This window comes from Balaenoptera physalus (genome assembly GCF_965194825.1).
Source record: "Balaenoptera physalus genome assembly, chromosome: 1".
Classification (NCBI taxonomy): domain Eukaryota; kingdom Metazoa; phylum Chordata; class Mammalia; order Artiodactyla; family Balaenopteridae; genus Balaenoptera; species Balaenoptera physalus.
The window spans coordinates 123,884,521-123,910,208 of record NC_138882.1 but is presented as its reverse complement, the minus strand read 5'-3'; the positions used below and the strand labels follow the sequence as shown (position 1 = coordinate 123,910,208).

The following is a 25,688-nucleotide window of genomic DNA, read 5'->3' as shown; positions in this document are numbered from 1 at the left end:
TGGCCTGAAAGCAAATGGATATTCCACTGCAACAATGAAAAGAAACATTTCAATTTGGATGTGTTTGCTTGTGAAACAAATGTTTACAACGGAAACCTCCATTTGGGTTGAGAGACCGCCTGTCAAACAAAGTATGTATTTACTGAAGAATCAAGTACAGCTTCTCATTGTAAGTTGCCTCTTTGGGGACAGACTATGTCATAAGGATAATGTGCCGGATAACAAAAGGAAACAGAACTACAAGATTTTAAGGTGAAAGCAATACGTGAAACACTTACTGGCTCTGCAAAAGTGACTTTCCCAGGAAGTGTGTATGAGTTAGGATAAAAAAAAAAAAAACAGCTACAGTAACAAAGAAACTTGGAATATGGTGGCTTAAACAAAATAGAAGTTAATTTCCATAATTTTCAAGAATTTAGATGTAGGCAGCCCAGGTTATTGTGTCAGGGACCAGGTTCCCTCAGCCTTGGCTCCAGCATCCATAGTGTTTGTCTTCCAAAGTGTGGTCCATGATGGCTACTCTGGCTACAGAATTCATGTCTGCTTTCAAGCCAAAGGAAAAGGGAGAGGAGTTGAAGGAAGAATTGCTTCTTCTCATTGGAGCAGTGGTTCTCAACTGAGGGTTTGTTTGTCATGATTTGTCAGTGGACGGGGGGAGGGTGTGGAGGCAATATTGGCATCTAGTGGATAGATGCCAGGAATGATGCTAAACATCTTACCATGAAGAGGACAGCACCGTAATGATAAATTATCTGGCCTAACATGTCAGTATTGCTGACTTTGAGAAATCCAGCATCAAACTGCAAGCTTCTTATTGACATACATTTGTAAAATGTAGATGCTGGCTGAGGACTGTTTCCATTACACTCCAGCTGCATTCTCAGTGAATTGCCTGGCATAAATGATCATAATTTTGGCAGAGACTGCCACAGGTCCCCAGTGTCTGTTCTTTTTCTTGTATATTAATAGAATTTTAACCTGGGCCAGCTAAACGTTTTTTAGCTTCTCCCCGATTGTGACAATCAAAAATGTCTCCAAACGTTGCCAAATATCCCCTAGAGACATTCTACTAAGAAATATTTCTCAGCTGGATGTCCTTGGGCAAGTCGACTAAACCTTTAGAATCTTAGTTTCCTCGAAAGTAATAACATGGATAATATTTTACTCTCCAAATTACTGTGGTAGGTAAAATTTTAAGATATCCTTCGGGATTCTTGCCCCCTACTATACACACACCTTCTTCCAGATAGTCAGACAAACGCTAATCTATGTGCTGATGTTAAAGGACTTTCCAGATGTAATTAAGGTCCAAATCAGTTGACCAAGAAAGAAATTGTGCTCCCTGGGCCTGATCTAATCAGGTGAGCATTTAAAAGAGATTCATTTCAAGTGTGAGTGGGATTCAATGCACCAGAGACTCTCCATTGCTGGTTTTGAAGTTGAAGGGGAGCAGGTGTCAAAGAAAATTAGGAATGAGATAGAAGTGGCTGCAGGCTGACGGCCAGCAAGAAAATAGAGACCTTAGTCCGGTAGCAATGAACTCTGCTTCAGTCACATGAGCTGGGAAGAGAACTTTCACTCCAGATGAGAATACAGCCCGTCTGACACCTTTATTTTAGTTTTGTAAGACTCTGAGCAGAAAACCCAGCTACTCCATGCCTGGACTTCTGAACTACAGAATTGTGAGCTAATAAATGGGTGTTATTTTAAGCTGGTAAGTTTGTGGTAATTTGTTACACAGCAATAGAAATCTAATAGAGTAACTACAAAGATTGATTGTGGTAATAATTGTTATCCTTTAGTAAGTGCTATTGTGTGTCAGAAAACTAGCTAGGCATTTTAAAAGAATTATTTATCTTTTCAGTAACTATTGCAAAATAGGCATTATTTCCCCCATTTTGCAGATGCAGAAACTAAGGTCTAGAAAAGTTTCATAATTTGCTTCATATCCCACAGCAAATAACAGTTAAACTGGAATTAAACCTCAGCTTCTATGGCCTTTTCTCATTGCCTAACTTTGTTAAGTATAAAGCATTAGAGAGAAAAATGGCATCCTAATTTTATTCATTTTGCTACCTACACACCTTAATCATGGACTAGTGAAATTTTTGAGGGACAGTAAGCATACAAACATCAAAACCTATGCAATTATTCACCTGCCGAGGTTTCGTCCTGGAGTTCACAACACTGGCCAATCCAAGACAAGTCTTACTTTCCAGCTTAATGGCATCTTTCCTTACTTATTTACTTAGTTGACATCTTTTTTTCCTTTTATTTTGCATGCAGCCAACAGTAGCACCTTTTGAAACACAACTCTTCCCTGTCTTTATTTTTCAAAGGATATTTGAGGGAAAATTTCTGGACTTGCTATATGTCAAGGAAATAAATGCCAGAAGCCACCTATCTAAATGTTTACCCCAAATAATAGTAATTTTGATATTTGTCACTTATGAACACTTATCATGTTCCAGGCACAGTGCTAAGTGCAGGGCGTTAGATAATCCTCATAGAACACTGTGATGTAAACATTATTATTATCCTAATCTTATATATGAGGACATGCCCTCGGATAAATTTAGCATCTTGCACAAGCAAACTGGCAAGTAAGTAGCAGAGACAAAATCAAAGTCATGATCTGTTAGACTGTGCTTCTTACCCCCCAGTATATATTGTTTCTAATTATGAAATCTCACAAGGACGCTCCAAATCCACCCTTGGAATGAGTGAGCTTTCTCAGGGTGTCTGCAGGTAAGCCTGGAGCCTCAAAAACTGGTTCCTGCTTTTTACCGTATATGAAGTCTGTTTTTATATACCATCTACACACTACTCTTCTGTGTCTGCACTTAATTCTCAACAGGACTCATTTGGAGTGCTGATTCTAGTTTATCCTGTGCCATGAGGGAGCCTTATGTCAGGTATGCATCTGATGGTGATAACTTTTGTTGCTTTACCCATGTTCTTTCATCCGAATCCTTAAAGGGTAAGGCACTTCAATACAGCTGGTGAAGATTAGGGTATATTGTAAGGCAGAAGGCTGAAAACAGATTTCTCCATGCCATCTGTAATGGCTATGCAGCTGTAGTGCCCACACACATCTGGAAAGATGCTGTAAAATAAGAGCCTAACATTTGGCAAAGGTAGCAGATGGCCTTGTTATCAGACTGAATAGAGGCAGAGTCAAGTTTAAGACTAGGAAGAGGGCAGCCATAATGACAACAAAATGCATAGAAAGGAAGAAGAGTAACTGACATAACACATTGCAAAATAAGAAAACTGTATAGGGAAGATGTGAGATAGCAGGATGAGAATTTTGGAAAATGTTACATAAAGAGATAGATTAAAAATGCCTTGATTGTCACAGTAATTAGAAACTGTTGGAATTGTGCTTAGTTAAATCTGGTTAATTTGCTAGACTTGGCAGTGGAACTGGTGCTAAAGGTTGCCACAGATAACATTTGGTGTGGTATGTCCTGGGGGTGCTCCATCATTACTAATAGAGTAAATGACAATAACAGAAGAGATGGACAAGCCAGTCTCTGCTCATTTCATAGAATCCCATTGCCTTTTAAAGGATCCTGCCAACTTCAGATTTTCTTTGATTAAAAAAAAAAAAAAAGATGCTAGAAGTAGCTTTAAGAAGAATTGGGTCAATAAGATGATGCAAACAGATTCTTTTTCTTAAAGCATGGCTACCCTGTGGTCAAGTCCCCTTCGGTGCTCTGTAATAGGTTCTCCCAAAGCCTTTGATTCTTCCAAGAAGTTTTCAACAAATGATTGATAATAGGATCTGTCCCTATAAAAGAGGCAGATTTCAGAGCTAGGAGAGAGAGCCCATTAAATGGCAGGATAAATGTGGAAGGAAAGCAGAGACGCCGCACCACAGTGGGAAGCTTGGTTTTGCTCTGAGTCATTGGCATGGAGCTCTTATTCTGTGTCTTCACACTCTTTTTATTCTTAAAGTAGGAACCTCACAGGCATTCTTTTTTTCAGGTTGAGTTGACATCGAGGAAGCAAGCTGCTCTAGTTGGAGCCAAACCAGACAACCTGTCCATTTTGTTAATTGGATCTGGGGATCTGTGTTGAGGTAGCCTGAGCTGGAAGTTTATTCACCTCTGTTCAGATGCCAAATCCATTGGCCTAGAAGTACATAGAACCTAACAAAATAAATTAACAAAATGGCTCTGTCATGGACATTTCCAAAATGTATATCTTGTGGTTGTTCTCAATTGGGGACTTTTTTTATTTTTAACTGATCAATTAGACTTGTCTAGCTACATGAATTGTTCTAATTACTGAGTTTTCCCAGAATTAAATACTCTAAGTTAAATCAGCTAACATGTAGCAAAAGGGAGCTACTTCTTCTGCTTCTCTCCCTAAGAGCCCTCTATAGAATTAACAGTTAGGTGCTAATTGCAAATGATTAAGTGCTCACCAGTCTTGGAGTCCTTTCTTTAATATTAATGAGATGGATTAGCATGGAACATGTCTTCTATTAATATTATAAATGGAAGCCTGCATGGATCACTGAGTGCTGTTTTGTATTATAAAGAGCATTTAGTTTAAAGGAATAAAAAAGTACACTCCAAAAATGTATCTTCTTTCCAATTTTGAAGTCAAATTACTGAGGGAAATGTTTAAATATCATTAATTTAGAGCAACCATGTAGCATTTTAGCGACAACCACAGTAACAAAGTTTTACATAAAACTTCTTTCATCAGTCTCCATGAGTAGGCACAGCCCATTAAACCAGAGTAGAGTTTTTAATTCTTCCATAAAGTATAGATACATACAGAAGCACCCAGCGTTCCACACTACCGAAAGCAATTACTTGGCAGTTCAGGACAATTTTCACATACCTGCATTCCCAAGTCCACTACTAGCCTATTGAAAAAATGCTAATTGATTGCCTTTGCTTGTTTGAAAAGAGCAAACTGGCTACATTTTCTTTTTTTGAAGAACAGACTTAGTTAATAATCACTTCTTCCTTCTTGCTTTTCCTAAGAAGATGCCTATGAAATAGTAAAGACTATATTTCATACATTGCTCTACCACAATGAGCTAGACGGACAACATCTCCAGGTTGTAGGAAGGGCATTATTCCATTTTATTCCATAAGGCTTATTAGTTAAAAATATTGCTCATTTTGATAAGTGTAATTTGAATAGTAACATAAAAGACACTGAAATGCAAAACATTTCTTTTAGATCCTGGTATGATCTAAAAATTATCATTTTAGCTCTTTTTGTCAGTTGCAAGCATTTGCAAATAAGAGAACAAAGGCTTATGCATTCAAACCAAATCAGAGCCTGTGTTAAGGCAGTATGCACCACACTTTGACTAAGGACTTGACCCTCTGAGTCAAACTTATTTTGTCCTTACTCTTTGAACTTAAAACTATGTACACATTTACCATTTGTCCTAGATAAGCATACTTAAAGCTAAATAATACCATGTAGTGACTGCTTATATATTCATAGTGATACAGCTGATACTTACGTTTAAGATTTTATATTTAAAAGTGATGATGAGTAATACAGGATCTCTCAAATCATAGAAGAAATGGAAATATGTGGCTAATATCTTGCATTCAACCTTGCATAAGTTTGGTTTAATCCAGAATATGCATTACATATTTGTCAATTATATTTCTGCATCAATATATTCAGATGTTGTTATGATTGTTTTTAATAATCTCAAGCTTTATCTAGGTAAATTCATAATTTATGGTAACTATGATACATTATCTGGAAAAAAAATTTACTTAGAATATTTGTTCTTCTGAGTTATTTACAATTATTCTTACCAATACTGAGGTATACAATTTGCAAAATGAATTCACGAAAATTGTGTTAGGTAGAATTCTCAGATAGACTCTAAGATAGATGCTCCCTGACGTAACACCTCCTATAATTTTCTCCCCTTGAGGGTGAGCAGGACCACTTTCAGTGAATATGATGAGATACCACTCACAATATTAGGCTATTTATCAGTTGATTTGGAGTTAATTAAGCATATTATCTTGGATGGGCTTGACCAGATCAGATGAGCCCTTTAACAAAAAGTGAAGTGTCAGAGAGAGTCTCTCTTGCTGACCCAAAAGAAAACAAACAGCCATGTTGTGAAGGAGGACATCAGGAGGCAAGAACCCAAGGGCAGCCTCTAGGAACTGAGAGTGGTCCTCAACAGACAACTAGCAGGGAAAGCAGGGAGGGCCTCAGCCACACAGTCACAGGAAAATGAATTCCATCAATAACCTGTGAGTTTGGAAGAGGACCCCAATTCTCAGATGAGATCACAGCCTGATTGATAACTTGAATTCAAACTGTGGGACCCTCAGCATAGGACCCAGCTAACCCATGCCTGGACTCCTGACCCACAGAAACTATGAAACAATAAATTCATGTTGTTTTGAGCCATTAAAGTTTATAGTAATTTGTTAGCAGCAAGAAAACTAATACCAAAAGAAATTTGGCTTGATCTATGCAAAATAAATTTAACTGAGAATAGTCACTCTTCTCATTTAATGATATCTGGATGCAGACTTATAATAGTCACAAAACATAGCATCATTCATGGCAAATGAATAAAAATATGGAGCCCTGAGTAACACTGTTAATTAAAAAGGAAAACAAAAGTTTCATAATTTTGCGCCCTTCTGTTCTTTGGGTAGACGCTGTTATCCTTGACAGTGACACTACCAATCATTCTTGGATGACTTTGCAAGAAATTGGCTAGGCATATCTCAGAATTCTCTTCTCTGTTCACAGGTTTTAGACTCATAAGAGTTTTCAGTCTCATAAACTTTCCCTAGACTGCAAAAACTGCCTTGTCCAATATACCATAGGAAAAGTGTTGTATTAATTGCCTTCTCTGGGAGTCAGACTCTCCCAACAATGGATTCTATTCTCAAAGCCTTGGGCAAGGGATTATAATTAACTGTGGCAATGTTTGTGTTACCCTCTCCACAACCTCACCATTCTCTGAGTGTCACCTCCTGAGTGTCGACGGTAGATAGCATTGAATGTGTTTCAGACAAATATTCTGAATATCGGCGATATTTCTTCCTGCTTCCCCTGGTTGAGAGGGTTCTGCTTGGCAAGATGTTAAATCATATGGATATCTGCCTTAAACAACTCTTGGGAGTCCAGAGCTGAGAATCGTTTTTTGTAGTATAAAATTCACAGGGATCTGTAGCATGGGGAGTCAATTTTGGAGGGAATGGCTAGCAAGTGTGTGCTCGCTTTCTTTCTTTCTTTCTTCCTTCCTTCCTTCCTCTTCATTCTTTCTTTCTTTCTTTTCCTTCCTTCCTTCCTTCCTTCCTTCCTTCCTTCCTTCCTTCCTTTCTTTCTTTCTATCTTTTTCTTTCTTTTCCTTCCTTCCTTTCTTTCTTTCTTTTCTTTCTTTCTTTCTTTCTTTCTTTCTTTCTTTCTTTCTTTCTTTCTTTCTTTCTTTCTTTCCTTCTTTCCCTTCCTTCCTTCCTTCCTTCCTTCCTTCCTTCCTTTCTTTCTTTCTGTCTTTCTTTCTTTCTTTCCCTTCCTTTCTTCCTTCCTTCCTTCCTTTCATTCTTTCTTTCTTTCTTTCCCTTCCTTTCTTCCTTCCTTCCTTTCTTTCTTTCTTTCTTTCTTTCTTTCTTTCTTTCTTTCTTTCTTTCTTTCTTTTCTTCCTTCCTTCCTTCCTTCCTTCCTTTCTTTCTTTCTTTCTTTCTTTCTTTCTTTCTTTCTTTCTTTCTTTCTTTCCCTTCCTTCCTTCCTTCCTTCCTTCCTTCCTTTCTTTCTTTCTGTCTTTCTTTCTTTCTTTCTTTCCCTTCCTTTCTTCCTTCCTTCCTTCCTTCCTTTCATTCTTTCTTTCTTTCTTTCCCTTCCTTTCTTCCTTCCTTTCTTTCTTTCTTTCTTTCTTTCTTTCTTTCTTTCTTCCTTCCTTCCTTCCTTCTTTCTTTCTTTCTTTCTTTCTTTCCTTCTTTCTTTCTTTCTTTCTTTCTTTCTTTCTTTCTTTCTTTCTTTCTTTCTTTCTTTCTTTCTTTCTTTTCTTTCTTTCTTTCTTTCTTTCTTTCTTTCTTTCTTTCTTTCCCTTCCTTCCTTCCTTCCTTCCTTCTTTCTTTCTTTCTTTCTTTCTTTCTTTCTTTCTTTCTTTCTTTCTTTCTTTCTTTCTTTCTTTCCTTCCTTCCTTCCTTCCTTCCTTCCTTCCTTCCTTCCTTCCTTTCTTTCTTTCTTTCTTTCTTTCTTTTTTTTCTTCTCTGGAGGAGGATTTATAATTTGCAAGTTCAGGTCAGAGTAAAATGTTTGATAAAGACAAAACGTCATCCAATGTAGAATCTTTGCTGTGCCTCCTAATAATGCAATAGTTATTTCAGATCAACAATTAAAACACAACCATAATACACACAGACATGCACTCAATTTCAGGGACACATAAGTTCTGTTTAATAATTCTTACAGTTGATATTATTTTTTCTTTTCTAGACTGCCATATTATCCTGCAGAGAGAAGAGGTACAGCAGAGGCTATAAAAGAAACAATTCCTAATCTATCTCCATGGTAAACCATCTTTATATTATTTCAGAGAATACCCATGAGAATATGGTTTTGTGGCTATAGCTTAGTTACAAGGGTATAAGTATTAAGTATTGTCATTAGTGAATCTGGCTTTTTCTTTCTCTGCTGAGAAGTCTTCACCTAAAACAAACAAACTTCCAGGTATTTCTCCAGGAAAGATGGGTTTATTTGGGAAAAGCAGAGACTTGCAATTCAGGGTGAGTCACATGAAAGTCCCTGCAGGGCAAGGGAAGGAGAATACTTTTATAGAGGGGAAAAGGAAGTTGAGAGGACTGTGGTTAACAGGGTCTAAGGCTTTTCATTGGCTGAGTCCTTGCCAGGAAAAAAGAGCAATCTTTCTTCTTTTGGGGATCTGCTACTGTCAGAGGGCATGAGAGCTCCCTCTTTTGGTCTCCTAACTATTTAATTGAACCTTTTGTTCATTAAGTCTTTTACATTTCCCCCTTTTGATCAAGATTTTCTCTAAAAGCATCACTGTTCAAAAGTCAGATTTTCTAGATTCAGTGGCTTTTTGTTCCTCAGTGTAAGGAAGGATCTTTCCTGAGTGTAGTGTCTCATGTCAGAGAAAGTGTGCACAGATTGGAAACCTCCTGAGGTCACATTCAAGTAACAAGAAGGGGTAAAAAGGAAAATTCTCAGGCATTTTATGTTCTCAATATCATAGACAATGGAGATCATCTGAAGCATTATGCCATCATCAAAGGTTTGGTGATAAATTTTCAATAGGCCTGGTCTGAATATCTTGGGAAAGCTATCTCATCAGATGTCATCTGCTTCAGTTTTGGGAAAGCTTTACTTTCAGGTCACCAGAAGATGTGCAGGTCTATTCAGGGTTCAGTGCTCCCTTTAGGTGTGTCACATTTATCCAAGAGTCTATTTCTTGGAGTTTTGCAGCATAGAGGTTGATTAGTGGTACCTAATAGTGGACTCTCCAGAGAGGTTGAAGAGAATTCTTCTGGAGGTGTCTTTTCCAATAGACAATATCTCCACATTGCAAGGTATGATGCTTAAAGTCATCATCTCTGAGAGTGCTCTGTGAAAAGATTGCTCTACCAAAACATGGTTACCTTTAATAGAAACAATTAAGTCCTTATAATATTGGAGTATCTCTCCTTTTCTCTGTTGTGCGTCAAAAGAAGCAGGAGCCAAGTGCCTTGGGCATCTTGTGACTATCTGAAAAGGTAAAAGTTTATGAATTCCAAAAGGGGTGGTTCTGAGATTTTGACAAACAGCAATGCTTTTGGCCAAGCTATTTGGAAAGTCTCTACAAATTTTGTCAACTGAGTCTTAATAATGTCCTCGGTGCATTCTTTTAAACCAGAAGATTGAGAATGGTAATGCAGTGGAAGTGTTGTAAAGCTGACCAAACAGCACAGACTTCTTGAAATACCTGGTTAGTAAAATGTGTTCCTTGATCAGTATGAAGTTTGAGAGGAGTTCTCCTGAGTAGAGATAATCATTTCCAAAAGGACTTAGGCACAGAAGAGACAATAGCCTGTCCAGAAAAGAAGGCTTCAGTCCAGTGTGAAAACTTCCAGACCATGACTAAAACATATTTATATCCATGAGATAGAGGAAGTTGTATGAAATCCATTTGTCAAACCTGGAATAGCCCATTAGGCAGTTTAAAATGTCTGGGAGCAGTATGAACAGGCTTCCCTGGATTGTACATTGGGCATGTGGGACAAGTGAAGGAGGCACTTTTTGTGGTCTTGTTAATGTTTCCCCACCAATGTTGATTCATGAATGCTATTGTTTTGTCAGTACACCAATGATTTAATGCATGCACAGTGGTGAGGAGTGGGAATTTTGGAATCTCTGTTAGAATTGGGTTGTTATTTGGTCCAAACCAAAGCTTTCTCTTCTTATCAAATGAACAATTCTTGAATTTCCAATCTTGTTTTTCCTTTTCTGAGGCCAACTGTTGGGCTTCTCGATCCAGTTTTTCTAAGTTATCATTTGGGGGAATATTCCTTTGGATCATGACAGAGGCTTGGCTGCTGTCGGTCCCTTTAAAGGTAGCATTCCTTGTGGAAATATCAGCATAGTGATTTCCCTTAGCTTCAAGTCAAGTTTAGAATGCCCCAGAATCTTAATAATTGCTCAATAAATCATGAACTACCCCCAAAGCATATCTACTATCAGTAAAAATACTGGCAGTTTTTCCTTGGCTAAAGTACAAGCCCATGTAAGAGTGTATAATTCAGCCTGTTGAGCTCAAGCAGCCATAAACAAAGATGCTGCTCAACAATATCAAAAGGAATTGCAAAAGAATGCCCAGCACAATATTTGCCATCGTTACCTTTTAAATAAGAACCTTTACTGAAACATGAGAAGTCAGCAGTCACCATTATTCAAAGGAATTTCCTGCAGATCGTCAAGAAGGGTCAGGAGGTGGTCCATAAGCATTAAGCAGTTGTGAGGGACTATGTCAGTGATCAAGGAGAGAAGAGTAGCAGGGTTAAGATTATTACAACATAAAAGAGTTATGTGAGGAGCATTTAACAAAAAGACTTCATAAGTGGTGAGACAAAATGTTGAGAAGAGTTGAGTGTGATAAGAATTCAGGAGAGCTTCTACCATATGAGATGGAAAAATACTTAAAGGGGATCCCACAATGATTTTCTCAGTGGTCTTAACCAAAAGGACAGTGGCCATAATGGCTTTAAGGCAAGGGGGACATTCCCATGCTACAGGGTCCAGTTGCTGGCTATAATATCATATGGGTCAATTGTGGTCTAAGGGCATTTTATTCCTTTTCATATACAAAAAAAAAGGGAATCTGATAGTTGGGATATCAAAGGGCAGGTAGGTTCATCAAACTCTCCTTTAAGACCTTGAAAGCTATGTTGTCCAGTTCTTACCATAAAACTGGGTTGGAGTTTTTTGGACATAAGAGAGGAATTTGGATCCAATTTTGGCAACAAGCTAGCCTGAGAAAACCTCACTGTTGGTGTTTAGTTTTGGATTTGGGGAAACTGAGGTCACCATGAAGTCTATCTGGATCCAGGTATAGTCCTTGTTCTGATATCAGATGCCATAAATATCAAACCTGGTTTTGGGCAAACTGCAGTTTTTCTTTGGTGACCTTATATCCTTTTAAGACTAAAATGTTCAGCAAGTGAATGCCATCTTCCTATGGGAGGCATGAGAAAGAAAGCAAAGAAGCATATCATTCACATATTGCAACAAAGTAGAACCTTTAGTAAATACATATTATCCAGATCTACCTCCAGGATTTGTAAGAAATAAGAAAGACTCTTAGTAAAACCCTACGGTATTACTGTCCAGGTGAATTGTTTTTGTTCCCATGTGAAGCCAAAGACACTGGCTACTGTCATCAACTGAAATATTAAAAAATGCACTGCATAAATAAATTACAATGAAAAATTTGCTTCTAGTGAGGATGGATGTCAGTAATGTATTAGGATTAGGAACAACAGAGTGTTGAGGAATAACAATTTTGTTTATTGCTCTGCGGTTCTGGACAAACCTCCACCCTCGGCTGTTAGGTGTTCTCACTGGTAAATTTGGAGGGTTAGAGGGACTAATACAAGGGATAATGAGGCCTTGAGCTTTGCAATCTTCTATTATGAGCTTTATACCCCTTGAAGTGCTTCTTTACTTATAAGGTATTGTCTAATTCTGAGAAGATGTTTTGAGGGATCTATTTGAATCTTCATAGGAGGTACACTGTGAAATTTAACAATATCAATTGGAGATTTTGCTCACAAGAAATGTGGTAGCTGATTCAACAGGGACAAATGATTAGTATTTCCAGAATCAGCTCTAGTACTGTCAGAGACAGAACAAATAAGAGATGTCAAAGGGTCATTTAATTCACCTGGTTGGTTACTTTGATGACTACTGTCAAATTCTAGAATGATTTCCCCCTTTTGAGAGAAAGAAATTCTGGCATGGTACTTCTCTAAGAACTCTTGGTCTAATAAATGGGTAAGGAGCAGAGAAATTAAAGAGAAAAGGGTATGTATCTCTCAAAGTGTCTAAACAAAAGGGAATGGGTTCAGAGACAGGAACTTCTTGAGGTTCATTAGAGATCCCCACTATTTGAGCTGTTTTACTACTCCAAGGCAGTTTTATAGTAACGAGGTTGAGCACTCAGAGTGTGTCTCTGATGTCAGTTAGTATTGGAAGAGATTCATTCCCAATTTGGAAAAATGTTTCTCCAAGCCAAGTAAGAGAATGGATTGGGAAGAGCCCTGTAGCTCCTCAGCTCAATCACTGAGAATTGGCAGGATGTTGGAAAGGCTGGTTAGAGAGCTAAAGGTGCCTAAAGCACTTCAATTTGTAATAATCTCTTTTCCAATGTCCTGGCTTTTTGCAATAGTAGCAGAAACTAGGAGGTTTGAGTTTTGTTTAGGCGCCTTCATTTGTTGCAGTTGAAAATTTAGAATTTTGGTGGTCTCCCTTTGAGGACACTCATCTAGGGGTGAGAGAGCTGGTTTGCCAGATTAATTGAATCTGGAGTGGACATAATTTCCCATTCCATCCTGGTCCTTTTTATAGAGGGAAAATGTTCCAGTTTAGCTCATTAATAAACATAGATTTAAAAGCTACCTGGGTGAATCAATATTTGAAGGAAGACCAGAATTAGAAAAATAATTTAAGGTCAATTGTGGTAGTCATGAACAAGGTTCATCAGATTATTTTTGTGCAAGCCTGAATTTTGCTTCAATTAATAGACTTTGGAAAAGCCCTAAGATTTGCTCAGTGAAGTTGCTTAGCAATTGTTCAAGCCTGTTCATATAAGTTAGTGGGCTGGTCTCCTGGTTATAACTCTAGAAACATTTCAGGACTTTTCCAATTAGTGGTTTTCATCCAATGCTGGGCGTGGCCTTCACTGACTAGCAAGTGAACTAGCTGATATAAGTCAAGAAAACTAGGTTGATAAGTTTGAATTACTATATTAAATTCCTCAGGAAATCTGTGAGAATCTTTACTTACTTTGGGAAAATCTTTGACTATAGCTTGCAGTTCAGGTTTAGTCTAGGGAATATTAGAAATTAAGGATTTAGTCTCTGGATCCATTAAGAAGGCTTAATTTTAAAGGGACAGGTTCTGACAAGTTCAGAGAAACGAAGTGTGCAGAATTTCAGAGAAAAGGGGAAGTTAGGCAAGAGAAAATTAGTATAGGGGAATTGAAGGTATAGAGGAGACATAAGCAGCATAGAAGCGAAGAAGAAAGATGGTGTCAAAAAAAAAAAAAAAAAGGCAGAATTTGACCACAAAGAGCCAAGATGGCACCAGAGGCAGAGCCTGAAACAAAGAAGCCAAGGAAGAAGACCCTGAGGCTTTGGAAGCTACCTTATCTTTCTTTAATTGCTTGTTTGCTTCAGTTAATTTTTAAGTCTTATTTGCAAAGACACAATTTTAGGCAACTGATAATGTTTAAAAGCCTCAAAATACCAATCAAAATAGGCATATCACTCAGTTCTGGACATTTTTGAGCTATTGTAATCCAATTTGGTTTTAAGAAAATTAAGTTTGGGGATTTCAAAATTTTCTGATAATGGCCATTACTATTCTAAATTGCCTTTGGTCAGGTTGATTCATTTAGTTAGAAATGTGCATAAGGAGAGACGCTGTTTTTTAAACATAAAATTGGCTGGAGTCTCTGTAGGAGAGGAGTCCTCAAAATATTTAGATACCTGGAATCCCATTTCTCAGAGGTTTTTCTCCAGAGTAAAAGAACGAATTTCAAAGAGCTCAAACAACTTATACAGCTCAAACAGCTCAACTCAAATAGATTGCAAGCAAGTACCAGCCAATTCTAAGGAAACAGCTTCGTCCTGGAGGAGCCAGACCAAAGGCTTTTTCACTAGTTTCCAAAGGATAGCCCCTAATACAAAGGAATGGGTCATCACCTGAACTGTCCCAGTTTTAGTGAAGGAGCCCTTGCTCTTGAAGAAATTGGCAGAAGGCTGGTCAGCTTCAATTGAGATAGTCTGATTTCAAAATCAGACCAAAGTGCCAAATGAGTACTTGCATACAAAATAAGGCCTTAACCTGAAAGACAAAGCCTTTAAATAGGTCCTGGAGAGTTGCAAAGGCCAAGAGGGCTTGGATCCAGGAGAAAGACATACCTTCTAACTCCAAGATTGGCAAGAGCAGCAGTGAGTGACAATGGGTACTACACCTGTTTGCTCACCAGCCCTATAGCCTTCCAGGATCTTCTCTGGTTCCTGTATGGGTCACCAAAATATTGACCTAAAACAAATAGACTGCCAGATATTTCTTCAGAAAAGATGGGTTTATTCATATAGCAGACAATTGCAATTCCAGGTCAGCAGCCATGCGAAACACATGAAAGTCTTGCATGGCAAGGGAAGGAGAACTCTTTTATAGAAGAGAAAAAGAAAGTTAAGAGGGCTATGGTAAACAAAAATTTCATAGCTTTTCATTGGCTGAGTTCATGCCAGGAAAAAAGAGGAGTCTTTCTTCTTCCTAGTGGGCTCTGCTATTTTCTCATGAGAGCTCCTCCTTCTGGTCTCCTGACTCTACTTAAAAGGTTTCTGTCTATTATTTTTAATTTTTTTTTTTTTTTTTTTTTTACATAAGGACAAACAATAGTCTGGCCAGAGGTTCTTTAACACTTAATTACTAATTTTATAATTAGGTTATTGGTTTGTAAGCAGCACAAATGATCTCAATATGGTAAACTGACAACCACTAGGCTCATTCATGCAGTCACCTTTCCTTATTTCAAACCCAAATGTTCACAAAGCATATTTCCCCCCATAAGCCTAGATCTGAAAGATTAAAATGGTGCATCAAATTCTGAAAGATTCCTAGAATAAAAGGTCTGGGTTTATGGATCAGATTCAACTCTTCTTGGCAGCTTGAACTTTCTAAAAGCCAGTGGCCTTATCTTTAAAAGAAAGAAATAAAGAGAAAGAAAGAAAGAAGAAAGAAAGAAAGAAAGAAAGAAAGAAAGAAAGAAAGAAAGAAAGAAAGAAAGAAAGAAAGAAAGAAAGAAAGAAAGAAAAAAATAAAAGAATGCTTGTACTATGTTTTGTCTATCTCTTAAAGTGGTTGTGAGAATCAAATGATGGATACTGTGCTCGCCAATTACCTGTTTGCTTTCCATCCACTCTCTGCTCTTTACTTGCTGTTGTGTATTGCAGGAAATGGCCAATTCCATGCTCTCTTGCTTTCTGGCATTTGCATAGTTTCAGCCAATGGGAAGCAGTTTTAGAAAATTCAATGATGTGAGTTACCCAGGCTTTCCTGGGTATTGCTCCTCCATCCCCTCTTCTTTAGGTAGCATGTCTAGCTGGGGCTCCTTCTTAGTTCCAACCTGCACAAGCCAGCCATTTGCTCCATGGTCCAAATTCTGGCAGGACAGTTCCCACTGGGTTTGCATTCTTGCCATATGGTTCTTCTTCTGAGCTCTCATATTACCACCTCCTCCTGTTGTCCTTCTAGACTTAGGGGTAGCAACTTCCAGCTTTTGCACATCTTAGTTGCCTTACCATCGCTTATATGACTTCTCAGTTCTCCTGTTAGCTATATACCCAATTCACTGTACTGAATTCTCTTACTGGAAAGATTAAGAGTAGTTTCTGTTTCCTGACTGGATCTGAACTAATACTGATGGAAAAACACTTTAAAGACTGTGAGCATTCTGTAAATGTAGAGTATTAGTAGTGTAGTCATTTTAATGATTAAGTCATATATTCCAAAGTTGGATATATTTAGTTAATCTGCCATTTTGGCACTCTCCTATTATTATCTCCCTTTGTGAACATGAATATCAATGATCTATGCTATGAAAATATTTGTGAAATTATATGTAGAGAATTGGAACATTATGTCTTGTTTCTGTCATATATATATTTTTTATTAATGAAAAAAATGTACAATTAGAATTGGAATATTTTGGAATGTGTTTAGATGTCTTACTTGAAATTTATTTTAATATGGAATAGTGAAAATGTACATTCTTCCATCTTTCACTGAAAATGAAAAACCCACCTGTCCTCTGTTTCTAGTGAAAAACGGATTTTTCTACAAAATCAGCTGACTTAGATAGGAACTAAAGTTTGAAAGACGGTCTTTCCAAGTTGCTTTTTTCATCAAATAAAGACAATTCTAGGAATATGGAATAGTAAACCCTTTCCTGAAACAGAGAATGTAAAAGATTCTAATGACTGGATAACATGCATTTATTGAATCATTTGTGGCCTTCAACAAAAGGGAAGAAAGACCTAATTGAGTTGTCAGTTGATAGATCATTAAAAATTATGATAGACCACAATGTGATTTTTGATATGTACTTTAGAAAATGTTCAAAGAATTGTATAGTGTTTCCACTACTAGACTTCTATTCATATTTCCTTATATATAGAAAAAAAAATTTCTCAACAAATACATTTTTAAAGCAAAGAAAAAATAGGAATAGAATTGTTGATGATTCCATTAACATTTTACTAGAAAGTTGTATTCTTTTGTAACACATGAACTAATTAAAAATGACTATCACTCACTTTATTAAGAAATTATTTGTAATAAAGTTTGCTTTTTATACTTAATAAATAGCTATCAAAATATTGCTTTTATCAATGTATAATATTAAGTCAAAGAGATTGTGTAATATTAAGTCAAAGTTAGAGTCAGAGGAAATTCCATAAAAATTAAAATTTCAAATTCAACTTATATTTCTGTGACAGAAAAGACAAGCATAAAATATGTTACATTAAGGTATGATTTTGTATGTAATTGAAATAGAAATATGAATCCAAGAGGTGAAAAAATAATATAAAATTTCTGATTTACAGGAAACATTGCTTACATAAATTTTAAGATGGATTTGTTTGGTTTCAGATTGCTATGATGCTTAGGTTTTTTTAGATACTTTTTACAAAATGATACTGTTGTTTTATTTAATAAATATTAATTCTTACAGTATACCAAAAATTATATTCTATGCAACCAGTTAAACTTGATGAAAAATTATTTAGCCAACATGTAAGCAAAAACATTTTGAAGTCCTACCCACACTGTGCTTTATTTTTTCTCTCTGAACTGTGATTGTACTTATTCTGCTTATGTGTATCTGAGCACATTAATGCATCCCATCTTGTATTAACTGTTTCTTCTTCCTCAGTTTTATCTCCATCTGGATCAGTTGTGGAGTCTAGCACTATGCTGTACTCATAGCATAATGTGGTCCCAAAGTACTTTTAATATATGAGTCATCTAAAAAACAGAGGATAAACTCACATACAGAAATATTTTCTGATTTCTCATTATCTTTCTAACGTTCAGAAAGTGTCCTGTTTTTGGCAATTCCCCACCCCTTTTTGCTTCTGACTTGAATTTCCATAGCCCTCACATCTCCTTTTACAATCTTTTAATCACTCCTCTTTCAAAGCCTGTGAATTTAGATTTAGTATTAGGTGACTACCAAGTGAATCATTTAGATTGTGAAAAATAAGCCTAGATCAATTTCTTTTATTTCCTCACTAAACTGTTTCAAGCTTATTTTACTTCTTCCTTATGAGAGTATTACTCTGGCACACATCCCAGTTGAATGGAGATCTCCAGAAAAGAATGTTAAATTAAAAATATCAGTTACTGGGTTACCTCTTAATGAAACAGCTGGTTTAAAAAGATATAGATTTAAATTATCTGCCCCAGCCCTGTTATGCTGTCTTAGGCAAGGCAGTGCACCAACTTCCCGATAAGTAATTGGCTGAAACTGAAAGTCTGAGGAACCTCCATTAACAGACTGATTAGAGACATTATTTGTACTGGAGGGGCAGTTATTTTAGACAAAGTCAGGTTCAGTGGTTTGAACAGTACTAAGACTAAAATTTATAAAATATGAATGAAATTAATTTACAGTGAAGCTCTTGTTAATGATCAGAGAATCAGTGGCCAAACTGATTTGATAGATTGTTTCATTATGATCTACTGTAGATCATAGAGATTTCTATTATGTGACAAAATTTTTGTGTTGCTCATTTATTTTCCTCCCATGAGTTGTATTAGTGCCATTATGTCTTTCATCATTTTTTAAATAGAGATTTCTTATTTTATATACAGAAATTGTTACAGGTCAGTGCAATATTATTTTATTTTTGTTGTGGCTTAGGGAACACAAGTGAATCACTCCATCCACTCCTGTATCATCACGAATGAATCCAGAATCCTGGACATCCCTGGGAGAACAAAGTACACTGTTAGTCAATATAATAACATGTATGTTTCAGTTAGATTCTGGAAACTTTAAATTGTTCTATCAAGAGGTATCATCACCTGAAAGAATGTGGAAATGAGAATAGTCAATCCCCAAGGTCCTTTCCCCTTCTAATAGTCTATATTTCCAAGCTCTTATTTAGTGCTTAACATGTACCTCAAACTAGGTAATGAGGTCTACAGAATAAGAAGTACTTCATTAGAAAATAAATTCACAACTAAAAATATTTTCCCTATGTCATCACTGTGACCATCATACCAGACAGCACTATACTCTGATTTACGGGTTGAAAAAGAAAAAAAAAAAAAAACAAGTCTCAGAAAACTAATGTCTAATTTAAGGTTATGGACTACACATTAGGGTGACTACTGGTCAATTCAGATTGATACTAGGTTTTCTACCACTTCTTTCAATGCTTGGTTTGCTACATTAAATAACATGATCCCTTTTTAAAAAATCCTGGATTTTGGTTGGAGAAGCATTGATTAACACAAAAGAAAAATTGAGAGAATAATGAAGTACTCAAATTCATAATATACTTACAATTTTATAGAACAGCTTTTACACAGTAAATTTGCAGTTATATTTTCTCTCGACAACAAATCAATAAAAAAGATGTCATTATTGTTTAATTATTTATAGATAAAGAAACTGAGATTTAGAGAGACTATGCAGTGAGTTTCCTCTAAATCACACTAAGTATTTAACTGGAACAGAGTGAAACAGGGAAGTAATAAAGAAGAATGAAGGAATTGGCTAGGTAGGCCCTTACCTCATGCATAGCATTCCCAATAAACAAACTCATGTCCTTAATATTCAATAAGACGTGTTAAATGGATATAAACCACAAAACCACAGTGTTCCTGAGTATGAACTCATGTCAGAAATACCTTCTTTGCAATGTTCCTCCTCACTTCTCAAGCCTTGTTAATGTGGGGTGCATTTTTAGGACTGCCAATTAGTTTAAATGGAAGACTAAGGTGAAAATGAATTGGAAGCCATGGTCTCTTAGGATACAGCAATGTGGTCCCTCCAAAATTATTACGGAAAAAGCATGACGTTCTGTAGATTTCGGAGTAAATACTGTTAAAGTGGGATTCAAGTGTGTTGTTTGTTAGCTACAAAAGCAGTAGTATTTCCTAGTTATAGAGCCAAGGGTCTTTAGAACTGAAAGTGACCTTAGAAATAAATCACCTAAATCTATCTTTTCATTTATATAGAGATTTAAATTGAGCCCCAGAGAGTCTATGAGTTGTCCAAGGTCACACAGGTGATTAATAGTAAACTTGAGATTCCAATCTTAATCTTTAAACTTTCAATGATTTTTAACTCAATTCATCAAAAATATTAGTTTCTGCAGACGACAAAGCACAGTGCTTTGTGCTGTGATCAAGGAGCACCACCATGCCTTCCAGTATACCATAGCCACAGAGAAGTTTAGGTCCCAGGTTCTTGGGAAGTGTAAAGCTGACTTAGCCACAGCCATTGGGGGTGATAAAAGGAAAGGCAGAATTCCAAAAATATCTTAGGAATATACAGTTAAAACACAGTTTTAAAAAAGATACACACATTGCCCTTTCTGAAAATTTTCGAAACCACAGAAACCTCTCTTATTGGAGATAGTGCAGGTTTCATATCTAGTATACGTTTATTCTGTAAGTATTTATAGTACCTACTATGTGTCTGGCAGTGCTTTAGGAATTGGATTTGCTACAGTGAACAAAATTATGGCCTTGATGAAGTGTTCTTGGAAGAGAGTAATGAATTTGGAGAGAAAGAGGGAGTGGAGAAATTTTAGGGGAAAGATAAAAAGAGATAAGAAGAGAGCGCTTTGGAAGTATTGACCATCCCTGTTGATTTTCTGCAACTCATTTAATAATGGTATAATTAATTGAGGCCTTACGATGTTCCAGGCTATTATAAGTGCTTTACATTTATTACTTTATTAAATCCTTATAGTCATCCTATTGGCCCAATGAAGTAGATAATTTTATTAATACAATTTTGCAGATGAGGAAAGAGGTATGGGGAGGTTAATAACTTGCCCAAAATCAGAGAGCCTTAGTAAGTGCTGGAACCAGGACCGAACCCCAGACAACCTGAGTCCAGAGTCCATGTTTTTCACGGACAGGTCTCAAAGGTTATTACTCATTGAGAACACTCCAGGATCACTGTAGTTATAATCGCTATGGTCTGACTTTGGACAAGCTAACTAAATTCTCAAATGCAAAGCAAGAGTGGTTGACTAGATAATCTCTAACTAAGGTTCTTGAGAATTCTAACATTCTTTGGACCTGTGATTTCATATAAGTCGAGTCCGCTCTGTAGGACACAGAGCTGCTGACTGCTAGAGAGTATTATTTAAGGAAACTATGATATCCTGTGTTCAAACTATCTCTGCTCCATATTCCAGGATCTGACATGAGGCCTACCTTTGCTCTGGTTCATTCACTCCTTCTAGTCAAGGTATTTTCTGTCAGAAGGATATAAATTGATTAGCAGCAGTTATCAAATTATTAAGACAACTGGCTCCTAAAAGGATAATGGTGAGGGCATTCATGAGGAAGAGGGACAAAGAAAGGTCCAGATTTGGCATGCCGTGGTAAATACATCGCTGGTAACCTGGGAACAAAGACTTTAAAAGAATGGCAGTTGCCAGACTATTTTTGCCTTCATGATTTTGTCTAGAGATAGCCTTCATATATGCACAACCTCCTCAACCCTCTCTTTTCTTTTCTTCTCCTCCCCCCCACAATTCTATATTGGAATGGCAGGCAGGAGTTTGGTTAATAGAAGTTAGTTGTCAACATTTCTGAGAAGGAAATGAAATGAAAAAGAAATAAAAGTGAAAAGAATAGCTAAGCCAAAGGAGCAGTCCATACATGGGGAAGAGCATTTGGGACACAGTAGAAATTAGGAGACTTGCTGACGTGAGAAGCTATGTCCATAAGATTATAAAAATAGACATACATTCCTTACCTTCAATAAGAGGGACATGCAAAATGTGGCAGCAGTGGAAAGAAACAGAGTTCCAGGGGTGATTTAAGTTAAAAGTAAGGACAAATGAAGCAGAAACGGCAGTGTCTTTTTCCCGCTCTGTTAAGAATCCTATCAGGTCATTAAGTGGTTAGGCCTTTCCCTAAGGTATAGTCATCATCAACACCTTTGCTTACCTCAGTCATCTTGGTGCTCCTGCTGCTACGAATATTAATGATGTTGTGAACTTATTTAGTATAACTGTGGCTTAATGTGTGTTATTACATTATCTATCAGTTGTACATTGCCCTTAGCAACTGGCATAAAGTTATCTCTAGTCCGCTACTAATTTTATATCTATCTTGGTTGGGCCAGCTTTGCTGGTTTCTCTGCTTCATATTACTTTCAGGGTTATAACTCATGACAGTGTTATAGAAGTCATCATCTTATGAGTATAACCACAAGACAGATTGCAATAGAGCAATGATCCTTGGGTACATGGGGTCATAACAAAGGTCTTTTATGCCCTTCTGTTTTTGTTCTTGAGGTATTCTTTTGGTAATACGGTTTGATGTAGATAAAGAACACAGATCTACCTTGTGTGAAATTCTTCATTTAGAGAAATCTATGCACAGATACTAATTTGTTATTTGGATGTCTTTCTCCCTTGAGGGTTTAAAAACTGATCTGGGGGATGTGTCTGAAACAGGATGGAAAGCTGTTCGGCTTTTCCTGGATGAGTTAAATAAAAAACACACACCAATGAAATAGTTGGCAGTCCTAACACACAAAACGATAGAAATTTTGTAGTCTCACCATCTTGAGAAAATGTTATTTCTCTTAGTTAGGGTTGAAATCTCCACTTGATTGGTAGAGCTTACATCAGAGAATACATTTTAGTCAGTCCTATGATTCAGAAGTCATTTAACAAAATTATTATTCATTTATTTGTTTGACTAGATTTGAAGCTGAATGGGTAGCTAGGGATAAAGCCATTAAATCTGTGTGAAAGCAAATCATCTTAATTTCACATTTCACTATTTAACCTCTCTGAGTCTCTTTCCTCATTTGTAAAATGAGAAGATTTAGACAACTGATGTTTTAGGTCCTGCTTGAACTAATATACAAATAAATGCAATTTCTTCCTTTTCTCCTTCTCATAGGTTTGCATTGGGTAGAATGTTCTATACTCTGGCACATAAAGAAACTTGGTTTTGGAATAAAACAATGTGAGTCACTGTTAATAGTGGTAATGATGGTAATAATAACAATAATAATTATTATTATTAAGATTGAAAATAATACAAGCTTATAAAATTTTTACAATTAGCTCAGCTTTGATGATAATTCTAATGCATAACTTTACTTCCCATAACTGCATTTTTTTTTTTTTTAGTGACATTGAACAAAGATCAAAGTATATTATTTTACTGGATAAGCTACTTTCTGGTTAAATGGAAGGATACTCTGCCAAAAAGTCCTGGCACATATGTGCTGAATAGTTGATCCTTAGTGTTGATTAGACATCTTTATACATTATCTATTAGACCATTAGTATACTTTATAAGCATGCACTAGGAATTTTTATAATTACATTAAATAGTGTCTCACCCCACTTTTGGCTTAAGTAGTTAGTTTACCAGTATACATCCAAAATAGAATTTGGCATACTAGGTCATACCAAAATTCTTCTTAAACAATTCATGTTCCCTGCCTTCTGTCTCCATTCTTTGACCCCTATAGTAAAGGCTGAAAAAATGTTTCAGCTGCTTTGTGAATCCTGTTTTGCATGTTTCTGCATAGATTTGCATGTTTAATTAAAGGGACTTTAATTCCAAGATTTGTGATATAGAATTCAATTAATAAGCTCAAGCAAAGTATTCCAATTATATTCAAAGCCAGTATTCAAAGCAGACATTCAAGACTCAAGTTGAGTATCTTCTTAGCTTTTGTCTCTTGCCATTTCAGCCCTGAATAAAAAGCCAAAAATAATGGGAAGAAATAATTCTATTGGCTGATAGGACATAGAATCTTAAAACTCCCTTGCGTGGAGAATTTCAGAGATTACCAGTCCAAGTCTTTACAATGGTCTATCAGGCCCTATGTGATCTGCTCCCAATTTTACCTTGTTGATCTCTACTATGGACTGAATTACGTCCCCTCCAAATTCATATATTGAAACACTAATCCTCAGTGTGACTGTATTTGGAGATAGAGATATGGCTTTAGGAGATATGTCAGGCAAAATGAGTTTATAAGGGTGAGGTCTTAGGATTGGTGGCCTTATAAGAAGAGGAAGAGAGATCTCTCTTTCTTTTACTATGCATGCATACACTGAGGAAAGACCATGTGAGAACGCAACCATCTATAAGCCGGGAAGAGAACTCTCACCAGAAACCACCTCTCCTGGACTGTAATCTTGGACTTCCAGCCTCCAGACTGTGAGAAAATACATATAAGCAACTCAGTCTATGTTATTTTGTTATGGCAGCCTGAGCCAACTAGGACAATCTCATCTTCCACTATCCTCTAATTCTTCACTTCCATCTAGAAACATGGGTCTCTCTCCTGTTCCTTGATCATAACGTGTGCTTTTCTGTCTTAGAGACTTTGAACTAGTTATTTCTTCTTCCTAGAATGTATTTCCACTAGGTGTTCTGCATCGTTAATTTGATCACCATCTTCTATTCTTTGGTCATAAGTTTCTTTCTCCGTGAGGTCATCCAAGACCACCCTACCTATTATTACAACTTGCCACCTCCACAACCTGGGTCCTCCTGAACCCTTTTACCCAGTCCCACACTTTACCCTTTTATTTCTAGAGCAGTCATCACCTTCTATCAAGCTTTGTATTTATTGGTGTCTGTTCTTTATCATGTCCTTTTCTTTTTTGTTCACTGATGAATTCCAACTGTGTAAAATGATACCTGAAAACAATTGGTGCTCAATACTCATTTGGTAAATGAATGAACAAATGCTTGTAAAAAAAAACAACACACATTTAAAAGATACTCTTGGTAATGCTCCTTATATCCCTTGCTGGATTTAACCATCGCACTATGAATTGTATTCATCCACATTTTATTTATTCATTCATCTATACAGCAATATTTCTTTTTTTAAAATAATTTTTTCTTATGATATGAATGTTATGAATTTTTTTTGCTAAGGGACTGATGTATTGTAAACCATTAGTAAGAAATTTTTTTTTTTTTTTTCCGCTGTGTTGGGTCTTTGTTTCTAGACACTGCTGAGACTTGGGAATAGGAGATGAGAAAGACAGGCATGGTATATGCTCTCACTGAATTTAGAGCTGTATAGGATCATAAAGATCATCTTGTCCAATGGTTTTCAAAAACAAATTTTAGGAGAAGACCCTTTAATAAAGCAAATTTACATAAAAATTTAGAGAAAACATAAATCAACACAGCTTAATCTGAAGACAAAGAAAGAAGTAGGAAATACACCATCTGGGCTTGGAAATCACTAATAAATTTTCATTTTATAGCTTGAATTCATTCAGGACATGAATGAGTTGAATGATTCTTGGTTCCTGTAGATGAAAGCAAAAACATATTTGGCGTCAGAGCAGCTGGGTTTGTAGGTCATGATCTTTGTACTGTGATGTGCTAAATTTGCACAATCTTTCAGAAACTGATTTTTGAACTATCTGAAGCCTTCTAGAGTCTCAGAGGAATTGAGGTTTTTTAATGCAATTTGTTGTTGTTAAGGCCTTTACATCACAAGTATCATTTGTAGGGTCTTGTCAGCTGATGCATGTGAACATGGTGTTTCCAGTAATAATCACAAATAAATTGCACGGAGACTTTATATTTTTGCTTTTTTTTTTTTTTTTTTCTGCAATTTCCTGGAATCCCGAGCAACAGGCTTTGCGTGTCCTTGTACAACATTTTTACAGTTTGGAAAAGTTACTGCT

At 36.5% G+C, this 25,688-nt stretch overlaps 1 protein-coding gene and 2 long non-coding RNA genes across 3 annotated transcripts in view; 1 reads left to right on the top strand and 2 right to left on the bottom strand.

Annotated features, from left to right (window-relative positions):
• LOC309641535 overlaps window positions 1–25,688 on the bottom strand; it is a 352,162-nt gene that overhangs the window by 197,075 nt on the left and 129,399 nt on the right. The window lies entirely within an intron of this gene.
• LOC309641461 overlaps window positions 1–25,688 on the bottom strand; it is a 275,557-nt gene that overhangs the window by 173,535 nt on the left and 76,334 nt on the right. The window lies entirely within an intron of this gene.
• The window catches only part of LOC309640219 (uncharacterized protein), a gene marked incomplete at its 5' end in the record, with an annotated part of 38,137 nt that overhangs the window by 5,241 nt on the left and 7,208 nt on the right, over window positions 1–25,688 (top strand). Inside the window, one exon of the mRNA XM_082418729.1 lies at window positions 7,228–8,535. Within this exon, the coding sequence (XP_082274855.1) occupies window positions 7,228–8,310 (1,083 nt within the window). The 3' untranslated portion in view covers window positions 8,311–8,535. The remainder of the gene's footprint in view (window positions 1–7,227; window positions 8,536–25,688) is intronic.